Source organism: Astyanax mexicanus, chromosome 1 (assembly GCF_023375975.1).
Source record: "Astyanax mexicanus isolate ESR-SI-001 chromosome 1, AstMex3_surface, whole genome shotgun sequence".
Lineage (NCBI taxonomy): Eukaryota > Metazoa > Chordata > Actinopteri > Characiformes > Acestrorhamphidae > Astyanax > Astyanax mexicanus.
The window spans coordinates 8,214,168-8,227,500 of record NC_064408.1 but is presented as its reverse complement, the minus strand read 5'-3'; the positions used below and the strand labels follow the sequence as shown (position 1 = coordinate 8,227,500).

At 39.6% G+C, this 13,333-nt stretch overlaps 1 protein-coding gene across 1 annotated transcript in view; it reads left to right on the top strand.

Moving 5' to 3' along the window:
• ass1 (argininosuccinate synthase 1) overlaps positions 1-7,366 on the top strand; it is a 60,300-nt gene extending 52,934 nt beyond the window's left edge. Inside the window, exons 12-15 of the mRNA XM_049486384.1 lie at positions 160-291; positions 2,401-2,557; positions 6,830-6,895; positions 7,173-7,366. Coding sequence (XP_049342341.1) covers positions 160-291; positions 2,401-2,557; positions 6,830-6,895; positions 7,173-7,221 — 404 coding nt within the window. The 3' untranslated portion in view covers positions 7,222-7,366. The remainder of the gene's footprint in view (positions 1-159; positions 292-2,400; positions 2,558-6,829; positions 6,896-7,172) is intronic.
• Positions 7,367-13,333: the final 5,967 nt, after the last annotated feature.

Below are 13,333 nucleotides of genomic sequence, written 5' to 3'. Positions count from 1 at the left end.
TAATGCTGTTATGTCATCTCAGCTTGTCAAAAAAAAAGCATGTGAAAGGCCTTCTGGAAGTTGTATATTCTGACACCACCAAGAATTTTAATGTTTTTTTACTTTTGATTCATCTTTCTGACATTTCCGGTGTTCTTGTTTTAATCTTCCATCTGTCAGGTATCTACGAAACCCCTGGAGGCACAATCCTCTACCACGCCCACCTGGACATAGAGACGTTCACCATGGACCGGGAGGTCAGACGCATCAAGCAAGGCCTGGGCATCAAGTTCTCTGAGCTTCTATACAACGGTATGGGCAGTGTAGTGATATATATTGGTTATAATCAGCCATAACATTAGCACCACCTGCTTAAGTGGTTTTAAAGTAGAACTCTGGTGTAAAGTGGACTGTTTTTGTAGTAAAACATGATAAAAAGTACTTAGCTTTGAGAAATAGCACACCTCCGTTCTCCCACAGCGTTCAGAGATACCGAAATTTTAACATTTTGTCCAAACACCCTTCAGACACGGGTGACACGGGGCATAATTTGCGCCGATAAATCACTTTTTACACCGTTATCTAGGCTTAAAGTAGTAAATTCTAAATAAAAATATTGTCATTTAGAGCATTTATTTGCAGAAAATGAGAAATGGCTGAAATAACAAAAAAAAGATGCAGAGCTTTCAGGCAAAACAAGTTCATATTCATAAAGTTTTAAGAGTTAAGAAATCACTATTTGGTGGAATAATCCTGGATTTAATCACAGTTTTCATGCATCTTGGCATCATGTTCTCCTCCACCAGTCTTACACACTGATTTTTGATAACTTTATGCTGCTTTACTCCTGTTGCACAAATTCAAGCAGTTCAGCTTGGTTTGATGGCTTGTGATCGTCCATCTTCATCTTTGGTAAAATCAAAGAAACTCATAATTTTTAGGTGGTTTCTTAATTTTTCCAGAGCTGTAAAAAAGACATCATTTGAGATAAAGGAGAAATTGTATGAACATGAAACTTCTCCTTTAATCTGCTGCCTGACCAGATAAGCCCCTTTTACACACATCCCAACATCACACACACACACACACCATTTCTCTATTCTCTCAGGCTCAGGTGTCCTAATCCCTCTGTCTTGGGCAGCAGGCTGCTCTCTGGCCCGGCCCTCCCCGCTCATAATAGGATTTGGCTCCATTAGTGGCTGATTACAGATCAGTCCCTCTGCAATTAAAGCCGCATGGAAGTGAAAGGGGGGGTGGGGGTGCAGCACCTTACAAAGGTGTGAACAGCAGGACGGGGTGCGCAGATTAAACTCATTAGAGTCTTCCACTGGGGGGAAACGGAGGGGCAGCCCACTGCCCCACGGAGAGATCAGACACCGGGCTTCATACACACCTGCACACACTGGCCTCAGTGGACACACTAATAGCAGGCTGTTGTGTGGGGGTGGGGTGTGTGATTTGTGTGTGTGTTAGTGTGTGTAAGAGTTTTTGAGTGAGCTTTACACAACAGATAATAAAGATTTCGTCTTGATACATTATTTCTGGAGGTGTAAATGTTCACTGATGCGTCATTTAAGCGGCAATTCTGAGGGTTAATAATCATAATAATTATGATACACCAAGGGGCTCTTTATTATACCCTGCGCTCATTGCTATCTTACAGTCTTATTTTTAATTGCCTTCCTTCCACCTGCATTGTTTTAATAGCAACAGAGCTTCTAAATAAATATACAATAATGGTCATAGTGGTCTAGAAAGAGGTGTGTTCAGGTCCCTTTCCTAGTGTATTGCTATCTTGAGGGCGCATACACCCCCACACGTGCATATTTTAGATATGTTTAGATGACTTTAGCTTTGCACATCTCAGCTGGATTTTCTCAGTCAGTTTTATGAGGTAGAGTAACCTGGAATTCAGGCTTTCAGTTAACAGCTGTGCATCAAGAGGTACTTGAATTTCTTGTCTCTTAATAAAGTGTTTGAGAGCATCAGTTGTAAGGTAGTGAAGAGGTAGAGTTACAGGTATACAGTGAATAGTGAATATTTGAGTAATGTTCTAATCCTGATTATGAGAAGCAACAACTACTCAACTAAGCAAAGAACTTTAAGACTTTAAAAGTATCCTCAAGTGCAAAAATGTTGTGATGATGAAAGTGGCTCTCATCAGGACCACCCCAGGAAAGGAAAAGCAAGCGTTACCAGCCTCAAAAACCGCAAGTTAACAGCAGCTCCCCAGATAAGAGCATCTAAATGCTTCTTCACAGAGTATTTTGGTTTGTTGAACACTTTTAAGTTACTACATGATTCCTTATGTGTTTCATCATAGTTTAGAAGACTTTAGTATTCATTTATAATGTAGACAAAATGTATTTAATAAGCGTGTTCTCTGTGTGCACTAATGTCTGCTTCCTCCCTCTCCTGCAGGGTTCTGGTACAGTCCGGAGTGTGAGTTTGTTCGACACTGCATCGATAAATCTCAGGAGAACGTGGAGGGGAAAGTGCAGCTCTCCGTGTTTAAAGGTCACGTCTACATCCTGGGCCGAGAGTCGCCCAGCTCCCTCTACAACGAGGAGCTCGTCAGGTAAACACTCAGCCATGAATGAAGATTGTTTGTTCACAGTCGTCCTTGTCTCTGTGAAGGAGCAGATAAACATCTACCAATTGGCACCATTCCTAATACCAGACATGGGCTAAATAGTATCAAGGCTGAATCCAAAGCATTGAACACTGAAGCAGTTTAAAATGTGTTGAGATTGATTGAGATCCATCAAATAATTTTAGATGGGATGAGGTGAGATGGTGGATGGTGGACAGTTGCTGTATTTTTCGGACTGTAAGGCGCACTTAAAATTCTTTAATTGTCCTAAAAATCGTGAGTGTGCCTTATAATGTATGAATTCTACCAGTCAGGTATTAAGGAGCAGTCAAGCCACTAAGCTGAAGTACAGAGTTATACAGGAGATTCAGTTTAGTTCTCCAGCACTGAGACTGGAGCAGTATTAGCATTAGCCAGTAACTGCACTAAGCACTAACTCTTTCACCGTTCAGAAATGAATATTATCAGCCTGTACCCTGCTGCCATCCCCAGCTATCACTGCTGGAGCAGTATTAGTACTAGTATTAACTGCTAACCCTACTAAGCACTAGCTCTTTCCCTGTATTACAAAACCCTTTAGGGTTCCTCAGTGTAGTGTTCTCAGGCAGCTTTAGTGTTAATCTGGAAAAAGCGTACTGAAAATTAACAGAAGCACTTTACAAACCCAAAAAAACAGTTTTCCGGAGAGAAATCTGTGTAGATTAACATCTAATGCTTTAAAACACTTTAAAATATACATATTTTTAAGAATTACAATTTTATTCACTTAACTTAAATTAACTTAGCTTAGCGGCAAGACCAGAAAATAGACCAGAAGATAGATGTTTATTGATAGTGTGCCTTATAATCTGATGTGCCTTATAGTAATAAAAATATGGTACTCCAACAAGAGTCCCAATACTTTTAGTCCCTATAGTGTATATGGTCCCAGATTTTAAGGTATAAAACGTGTGTGTGTGTGTGTGTGTGTGTGTTATTGGAACAGAGTGTGTATTCATTGCATTGACCCCTGTAAGCCCTTAGGCTGAGCTCAGTGACCACAGTGAAGCGTCCATATGTCCGGTCTTCTCCTCTTGCTTATGGCCCTGGCGGCTATGTTTGTGAAGTGTGTGTGTGTGTGTGTGTGTCGATTCATGCTGGTTAAGTGTGGAGGGAAGTGATTGGAGGGTGTGCTCCAGCAGGTGGCAGCTCCAGGGCTAAGTGGTCAGGTTCAGTAAGGCCAGATGTTAGCATCACGTCTAATCCGCTGTAGCCGAGTCCAGCTGCTGTGCCTTTTACAACAGCAGCTACAACCCTATCAAACCTGGCTGTTCAATGTTCAATGTTCACCACCCTCTGCACAGCACCATCACCAGGCAGAGGAGCTCATTCAGCGGCAGACTGCTGTCCCAGTCCTGCTCCACAGACAGACTCCGAAAGTCTTTTGTTCCTCAGGCCATAAGACTGTTCAACTCCTCTCAGCACAGCAAACTAAAGACTCTGTGAAACTTTTTCATTCCGGCCACTCTGGCCACACCATGGACACACCCCCAGCTATGGACACACTCTCAGACTTGCTGATGCCTAGAACACTTTTTATAGTTCTACCATATTTTGCACTAGTAGTTCATTCACTAGTTAATTCATCTACTGTTTACGTATCTTTTGCACTGTTTACGTATCTTTTGCACTGCTTAATTTAATTTAAATTATTATATAACTGTGTATTTGCACTTTCTGTTTGGCTGACATCAGTTATCCTCACATTATGCACATCAACTGGTGTTCACTGTCTATTGTGTTCAACTGCACTACCTCCATTCTCCATTACACACACACACACGAAGACTGTACATTTACACTGTATATTCTATTTCTTATTTGATTGTATTTATATGTATCTTTATATTTTATATTTTATCTTTTTTAACTTTGTGTATTGTGTAACCTGCTGCTGGATGCCAAGAATTTCCCCCCGGGGATCAATAAAGTATCTATCTATCTATCGATCTATCGATCGATCTATCTATCGATCGATCGATCTGATAGCATAGTGGCTAACCTGAAGATCCAGTCTGCTGTCTCTGGTAGCATTGTGGCTCCAACTATATGTGAAAAAGGCTTCTGTCTGTCTCTGCCTGTCCTGTCTCTCTGCCTGCATGTCCCTGTTTCTTTTCTCTTGTCTGCCTGCCTGTCCCTGTTTGTCTCAGTCTCTGTCTGACTGTCCCTGTCTGTCTTCCTGCCTGTCCCTGTCTCTCTGCCTGCCTGTCCCTATCTGTTTCTGTATTTGCCTGCCTGTCTCTGTCTGTCTCTTTTCTCTCTCTTATCTTCTCAGCTCCTATTTTTGTCTTTTTGTTTCTCCTTTCTTTTTCTTCTTTTCTATTTCAGTTGCCTGCCTCACTCATTATTTCTTTCTTTCTTTCTTTCTTTCTTTCTTTCTTTCTCTGTTTGTTCATTTTATTTATTTCTTCTCTTTTTACCTTTTTTCTTAGTTTCTCTCTTGCTGTTCTTTTTTCTCCCACTTGCTTACTCGGTCTGACACACACACACACACACACACACACACACACACACACACACACACACACACACACCCTGCAGCGTCTCTACAGGAATCAGTAAATAGTGTCATTAGCACAGTGGTGTTCTTCACACGCTGTATTGATCCTGCAGAAAATGTCACAATGTGTCTCTGCAGCCGCTTTACACACACACACACACACACACACACACACACACACACACACACACACACACTGACAGCTATACATACAAAGACTTACACACCAGGAAGAATGTTTCTGCATGCACACACACACACACACACTCACACTCACAGAAGGTGGGTAAGTGAGTCTGACTGTCGGCCCTCACTGCATTCAGTCTGTTTGAGTGTGTGTGCGTGTGTGTGTGTGTGTGTGTGTGTGTGTTTGTTCTGCTCAGTATGCTGGACCTACAATAATTATAACAGACAGTGGAGACGTGTCAGAGCACCTGTAAAGAACATCAGTAGTGACTCTGAGAGCCGATGGTTCACATTAACTGGTTGGACTGGTATTCAGAAACTCTCTCAGGAGTGATTTTTCCTGATGCTTTTCCACTAACACACACACACACACACACACACACACTGCTCGGATGATGCCTTGTTCAGCAATTAAACCATTTTAGAGCTGCGTGATTAAAAAAAAAGTCAGCCTACTGCAAAAACTATAAATGTAAAATAAGTCAAAGAATCAATTTAAATGATTCTTCTGTATGTTAGAGTGTAACTTCCTGTGAATGGTTGAGTTTAAGAACCTCTTAGAAATGGTTCTACATGCAACACCCAGGGTTCTGAATTGGGCAGTACCAAAAAGGACCTGCTTTGATTTGAGTTTAGAGTGAAACATGGTTAATAGTTAACAAATGACTTGATAAATTGAGTCATTTATTCATTTATTTATTCAGTTAGCTGCAGTCGTTCCCTCTAAGGCAGGTGCTAGGCTTCACTGGCTGTAGTAAAGGGGTGAATGTCTTCTCTGTAATTTCCACTCCAGACTGAATGCTGTTACTGCACTATGTTACTTTGGTGGAACTGCAAGGCTCCACTGTATAACTAATGTCATATTCCTGTAAAAAAAATACTGTAAGATTACTTTACTGCCTCAGTCCACATGCTTCCACATGCTTCCACTACCAGATCAGGAGATTCTCTCGCTATCTTTAATAAACCCCTGAAGACAGAGCTCTTCAAAGAACACTTACTCTCCTAACACCTCTAACTAACTACCTTCTACTACCAGATCAGGAGAATCTCTCACTATCTTTAATAAACTCCTGAAGACAGAGCTCTTCAAAGAACACTTACTCTCCTAACACCTCTAACACACTAACTACTTCTAACCTCATTTCCTTCTCCCCCTCCTTCACTCCTCTATTCTATTATTTCAATTGACCTCCTTTAAGCCCTATCTAAAGATGTTTTTACCTTTAACTTCTATTATTTTTGTACTTCACTATTGTAAGTCGCATTGGACAAAAGCGTCTGCCAAATGTAATGTAATGTAATGTAATGTAATGTAATGCTTCTCTCGCTTCTGAATCTCTCAGCTTGTCCAGAAATGCGTGTATTAAGCGTGTCCATGTGGGGGCACTTATAGCGTGATTTGTATTTACTGTGGAGGAGTAAAATTAAAAACTGTAAAAAGAGCACAGGAGCAGAATATCGATGTTTTAAGAGATATGTCTGAGGTTAAACAGTGATGTTAGCAATGTGTCTTCTCTTTTTTTTCTCAGCATGGACGTTCAGGGAGATTATGATCCATGTGATGCTTCTGGCTTCATCAGGATCAATGCTGTCAGGTGGGTTATTTCCATTTATTTAATTACGTTTAAAAAAAATGTAATTTAGATACACTTTGTATAGACATTTTCAATTAATACTGTACCCATACATGTAGCAATTTAGTTTAGCTAGAACTGAAAAGGGGAACCGACTCCACTATGATGACTATGGGTTTGGAAAGAGAGTGCATTAAAGTGCCTGTAGGTGAAATGTGTTTTTTGTCCATATTGTTTTCTAGGGAATTTCACTGCAGTTTTTTACAGTCTGTCTGTTTTTTTTTTCTTTTCACTTCAGGCTCAGAGAGCATCACCGATTGCAGGGAGAAGCTCAGCTGAAGCAGTGATACTCCACATTCACAGTGATGGCCTTTACCAGTATTGTGCATTTTACCCTCAACTGTGCTGTTTTTTTATGTCCTGCTGTACTAAACCTTCCCACTGGAGTAGACTGTTACTGTGCCTCTGATTAAAGATGTCTTAAGCTCTTAATTCTGAGTCAATTTGTGGTTTATTTCCTTATTTTTTATTTAAATTATATCTCTCTCTTTAAATCTTTGCTGTACATTGTACTGTGCTTTACTTTGTGGTTGTGTATTTATTAATATAATTGCTGTAGGTCATCACAGCGTTGTTCTTATTACCATATATATATATTTATTTTTTATACTATAAGACACACTTAAAATCCTTTACTTTTCTCAAAAATAGTCAGTGCACCAATTAAAAAAGTTAATTAAAGCCACTCTGCTGAAGTAAAGCGTTACAAGGGTGAGTTTTCAGTGAAGTTTCTCCAACACTAAAGCTGGAGCAGCACTAGCATTAGTTGGTAATCGCAGCGCTAGCTCTTTTGCCATTCAGAGGCGTTTGCGTGTTGTAGTTTGAGTGTTTGCAGTGTTGAAACAAGCTACGTGGAAAGAACCGCTAGCTGATAGCTCCCTGAGTTACCGGAACACTCAGGGTTCATAAGACTAGGGCTGTTGGGCTGCTGTTAGCAGCTAATGCTAATGCTGCTGAACCCAGCCTTAGTGCTGGAGATACTTCACTGAAAACTCAACCTTTATGCAAAATAATGGAAATCTAAGTTTTTAAAAGAGAAATCTGTGTAGATTAACATCCAGCACTCATTGAATTTGACAATTTTTTTTTTTTTACAGTTTACAGTTTTGTTTACTTAGGTTTTTCCCCCAGCTGCTCCATTAGAAGGGAAACATGGCGACACCCTTGCTCACTCTGATGTAGGCATCCTTACTAGTGTTGCTTAATGTGCCTTATAATCCGGTGCTCCTTACGTATGAAAACAGACCAAAAAATATTAAAGAGATTAATTTCTTTATTTTAGTTTTCCACCCATATTGAGCCACCATTACTATAGTTTTCAAGATAATGATATCGTTCATACACTGACAGACACGTTTGTACTCATCTGGAATAGAGTAATAGTGAATATGTGAACATACAATATTTGAATGGGTGCAATATTATTTTCACAGTTGGCATCTTAACCAGAGTAGGAGGCACCCAAAAAAACCCCAGTTCTGTCCAAGACCTGACCCGGGCCTCCCCATAAGCGTTTATTATGCGCCCAAGCATGATTTAAAACTGACATTTGTTTAGTAAAATGAGCTTTTAATTAACATTTCTAAGTTGTATGAATGAGTGAAATCTGGTCAGAATAATGTTAATGAACAGTGTAGCACATAAGAAGCATAGACTTGTTGTTTAAGACAACTGCTTATTTATTTAGAATGGAACTCCAGGACTCAGAGTGGTCCAGCAGGCTAAGCGCTCCACTATAATCAGGAGATCGCCCGTTCCAATCCCGGTCATGCAGCTTGCCATCGGCTACCGAAGACCTGAGAGAGCATAATTGGCCTTGCTCTCTCTGGGTGGGTACAGTAGATGGCGCTCTTTCCTTTCATCACTCCTAGGGTGATGTTGATCAGCACAAGGCTGCGTCTGTGAGCTGGTGTATCAGAACTGCGCTGAGTCTCTGCGCTTTCCTCCAAGTGCGTTGTGATGCTGCTCGGCAATGCTGCAGCAGCAGCAGTTCGAAAAGAGGCGATAGCTGACTTCACATGTATCTGTGGAGGTATGTGCTGGGTGTTGGGGGTTAACTAGTGATAGGGGGAGTCCTAATGAACGGTTTGGGTAATTGGCCGTGTAAATTGGGGAAAAAATGGGGAAAAAAAAGAATGGAACTCCAGAGTAATGTAGATAAGTAATGTAATGTAATGTAATGTAGTTAAGCAAAGGAGCTGGTGTGTTTTGAGCAGTGTTTAGAGTTGTCGTCTTGCTAAATGCAATCAAATCCCCACAGCAATGCTCCACAATCTAGCAAATAGTCTAGTCTTCTCTGGACAGTAGAGAAACTAACCAACAATCCAACAAAAGCAAAAACATGAACAGGCGTCCCAATACTTTTGTCCACATCGTGTTGTGAACATTCAGAGCACACCAGTAGGAGCAGATCCAGGCCGAGTCATCATTACACACTGCCGACAGAAATGGAAAACACTTACTGTGAGTGGACACGCAAAGCGTGAGAAATGACATATTTGATATCGGATGTTATTTTCCGGTCCGTGCAAAGAAAGCCATTTTCTGTCCACCAAACACTTTTACCTTCCCCAGCGTACACACGGCCTGATCCATTAGCTGTAGCCTCCGTGCTCCTCCAGCCTTCTTCAGAGTGAGGAGATGGGGTCTCAGAAGCCCCCCTGCTGTCAGTAATAAGCCACTTTCACAACAATCACAGAAAAACAAACAAACAAACATAAAACGGATGAAAAATCCCAAATTTTGCTTTAAAATTACCAGGATGACAACTTTCTTCCATTGCCATTGTTTTAATACAGCTAACTGTAACTCTAACTGTGTGCAGCATGTGGAATTGCATTGTCTTGTTGAAAAATGCCTGAACGTCTCAGGAACAAAAAATGTCATCTTAAATGCAGCATACAGGGTTTGGACAATAAAACTGAAACACCTGTCATCTTAGTGTGGGAGGTTTCATGGCTAAATTGGAGCAGCCTGGTGTTCAATCTTCATTAATTGCACATTGCACCAGTAAGAGCAGAGTGTCAAGGTTCAATTAGCAGGGTAAGAGCACAGTTCTGCTCTAAATATTGTAATGCACACAACATTATGGGGGACATACCAGAGTTTAAAAGAGGACAAATTGTTGATGCACGTCTTGCTGGAGCATCTGTGACCAACACAGCAAGTCTTTGTGATGCATCAAGAGCCACGGTATCCAGGGTAATGTCATCGAGATACCACCAAGAAGGACCAACAACATCCAACAGGATTAACTGTGGACACTGTAAGAGGAAGCTGTCTGAAAGGGATGTTCGGGTGCTAACCCGGATTGTATCCAAAAAACATAAAACCACGGCTGATCAAATCACGCAGAATTCAATGTGCACCTCACCACAATAAATTATTGTGCTCTAAAACCAGGTGTTTCAGTTTCATTGTCCAACCCCTGTAGACTGCTATAAGACTAGAATCACCATTACATGCAATTGTAAAGAAAATGCAGACAAAACATTAAATATACACAATATTGCCTACAAAAGTACCAGTGTGGTTCCACTTTAAAATAAGGCTCCTTCATAAAGGGTTTATAAATAGTTTATAAAGGAGTTTATTAATGTTGAACAATTAGGTTGTAAATACTTTAAACATGCTTAATAAGCAGTTACATGAATCATCTGGCCTGTGACGTTGCTTGAACTATAATAAACTATAATGAAAAAATAATAAAATAAAATGCTTCTCTTGGGAGCTTTTTTTACAATCCTGTAAACAAGTCTGTGTCCCAATTCACTAGCCGGGGCAGCGATAGTGTCTTGGACTGCGACCCTGACGACACAGGTTCGATCCCGCGTGAGGAGCGGTGTATTTATATGTATATATATATATATTTTTTTTTCTTTCTTCTTGGGTTTACCTGCTTTGAGATCAACTGTTCTGTCTGCAATTGGGTTCCAATTGGGCTGGAGAGCTACTAGTCTGTAGCACTCCATCCCATTACACTTCATTGTACAAAACAGAATAATTTTTTTGTGGCCCGCCACGTAATGGCTCGGATAATATCTGGCCCGTGGCCAACTTTATAAATGATTTCTTATACCAGATCTTTCTAGATGCTTATCTTACTTTGCCTGTTCCTCCAGTCAGCATTAACTTATCTGTTAATAACGTATTTACAACCTAATTATTAAACATTAGTAAACTTCCTCATAGACTTATTTATTAGTTCAATAACCCTTTATAAAGAAGCCTTATTTTAAAGTCGTCCTGCAGGGACTGTGTGAGAAAATATTGGAGCTGTATGCATCTGATGAATTATCACAGGACTCCATTAGGAACCTCTACAACTTTCTACAATGCAGAGTAATCTGGCATTACTTTTACAGCTCTGGAAAACATTAAGAGAGCACCTCAGTTTCTGAATCTCTGAATCTGTTTCTCTGATTTTGATATTTATAGGTTTATGTTTGAGTAAAATGTTATTGTAACATTGTTGTTTTATTCTATAAACTACAGACAACATTTCTCCCAAATTCCAAATAAAAATATTGTCATTGATTTAGAGCATTTATTTGCAGAAAATTAGAAATGGCTGAAATAACAAAAAAAAGATGCAGAGCTTTCAGACCTCAAATAATACAAAGAAAACAAGTTCATATTCATAAAGTTTTTAGAGTTCAGAAATCAATATTTGGTGGAATTACCCTGTTTTCTAATCACAGTTTTCATGCATCTTAGCATCATGTTCTCCTCCACCAGTCTTACACACTGCTTTTGGATAACTTTATGCTGCTTTACTCCTGGTGCAAAAATTCAAGCAGTTCAGATTGGTTTGATGGCTTGTGATCATCCATCTTCCTCTTGATTATATTCCAGAGGTTTTCAATTTGGTTAAATCAAAGAAAATCATTGTTTTTTAAGTTGTCTCTTATTTATTTAATCTGACACGTCCTCCTGGGTGCAGGTATTTCTTTGATGGTGAGTGTGTAAATAAACCGGTTTCACTGGTGATTCTGCTCTGAGCTGGTTTCTGAATGAAGGCCGCGGCTCTTTGATGCTGTCTGATGGAATAATGGAGAGGAAGTTCTCCTGATTGACGGCTGCCGCATGCTGTAGAACAGTGCTGAAGGTAAAGGACAATGCTCCCTGTCTCGTGTTGCTGAAACAGAAGCTTGATATGACGTGACCCGTCAGGCCAGGTATGAAAACGATGAGACGCGGCCAATGAAATTAATCATCCCTGACCTCGGCCCAATTATCTCTCATTAGCCGCTGTCCTGAGGGAGCCGGGACTCGGGGAGGAGATCTGAGAGTGAGATCCCAGAGTTCCTCTGTCTCTGTCTCAGCCTGACCTGATCCCTCAGCTCACACAGGACACTATTGTCCCGCAGCTTCCTTCACCCGTCACCTGGGAGAGCACAGCTCACATCACTGACTCACACTGACATACCTAAACCTCCAATAGCAAGCAAACACACACACACACACACACACAAAACATAATAATTACCTGCTGTCCTACACGTCTACTATACTTACAGCTATACACACACTCTCTTAAAAAAAAATCAAATGTTTATAGTTAAATACTCATATCAGATCATAGTAATTCATAATGAAGGTACTAATTAATTGATTAATGAAAATGCTAATAATTCACACTAGATATTGAAAAGTTTATAAATCTTAATTCACAGGTTATGTTTACAAATGCACAGATACAGAATCGTTCAGAATCATAGTATGTAATATTTCATATTACATACTAAATGATTTATACCAATAATTAACTGGTAGCTACTGAATAAATAATTAAAAGTAATTATTAATGCATTTTAGATACTGAAAAGTTCACACTTAGTTCACACTATAATTCATGGTCAATGCAGAAATGTGTGTATTAGTAGCTAAAGAGTCCATGGTAATTGCTTAATAATTCATAGTAGATACTGAAAAGGTTATGGTGAATACTGAATAATTCATAGTAGATACTGAATAATTTATTGTGTATAGTGAAAAATTCATAGTGAATCGAGAATGATTCATAGTAGAAACTAAATAATTCATAGTAGATACTGAATAATTCATAATAGAGATTGAATAATTCATAGTGGATACTGAGTAAAGCATAGTGGATATTGAATAATTCATAATAGAGACTGAATAATTCATAGTGGATACTGAATAATTCATAGTGGATTTTGAGGTGGACACTCCATAACTCATAGTAGAAACTGAATAATTCATAGTGGAAACTAAATAATTAGTAGAGCCTGAATATTGCATAGTGCGGTACTAAATGATCCATAGTTAACTTATAGATACTGAATAATTCAGTTTGGATACTACATAATTAATAGTAGATACTGAATAATTGATTGTAGTTACTGAATCTGTGAATAATTGACAGCAGATACAAAA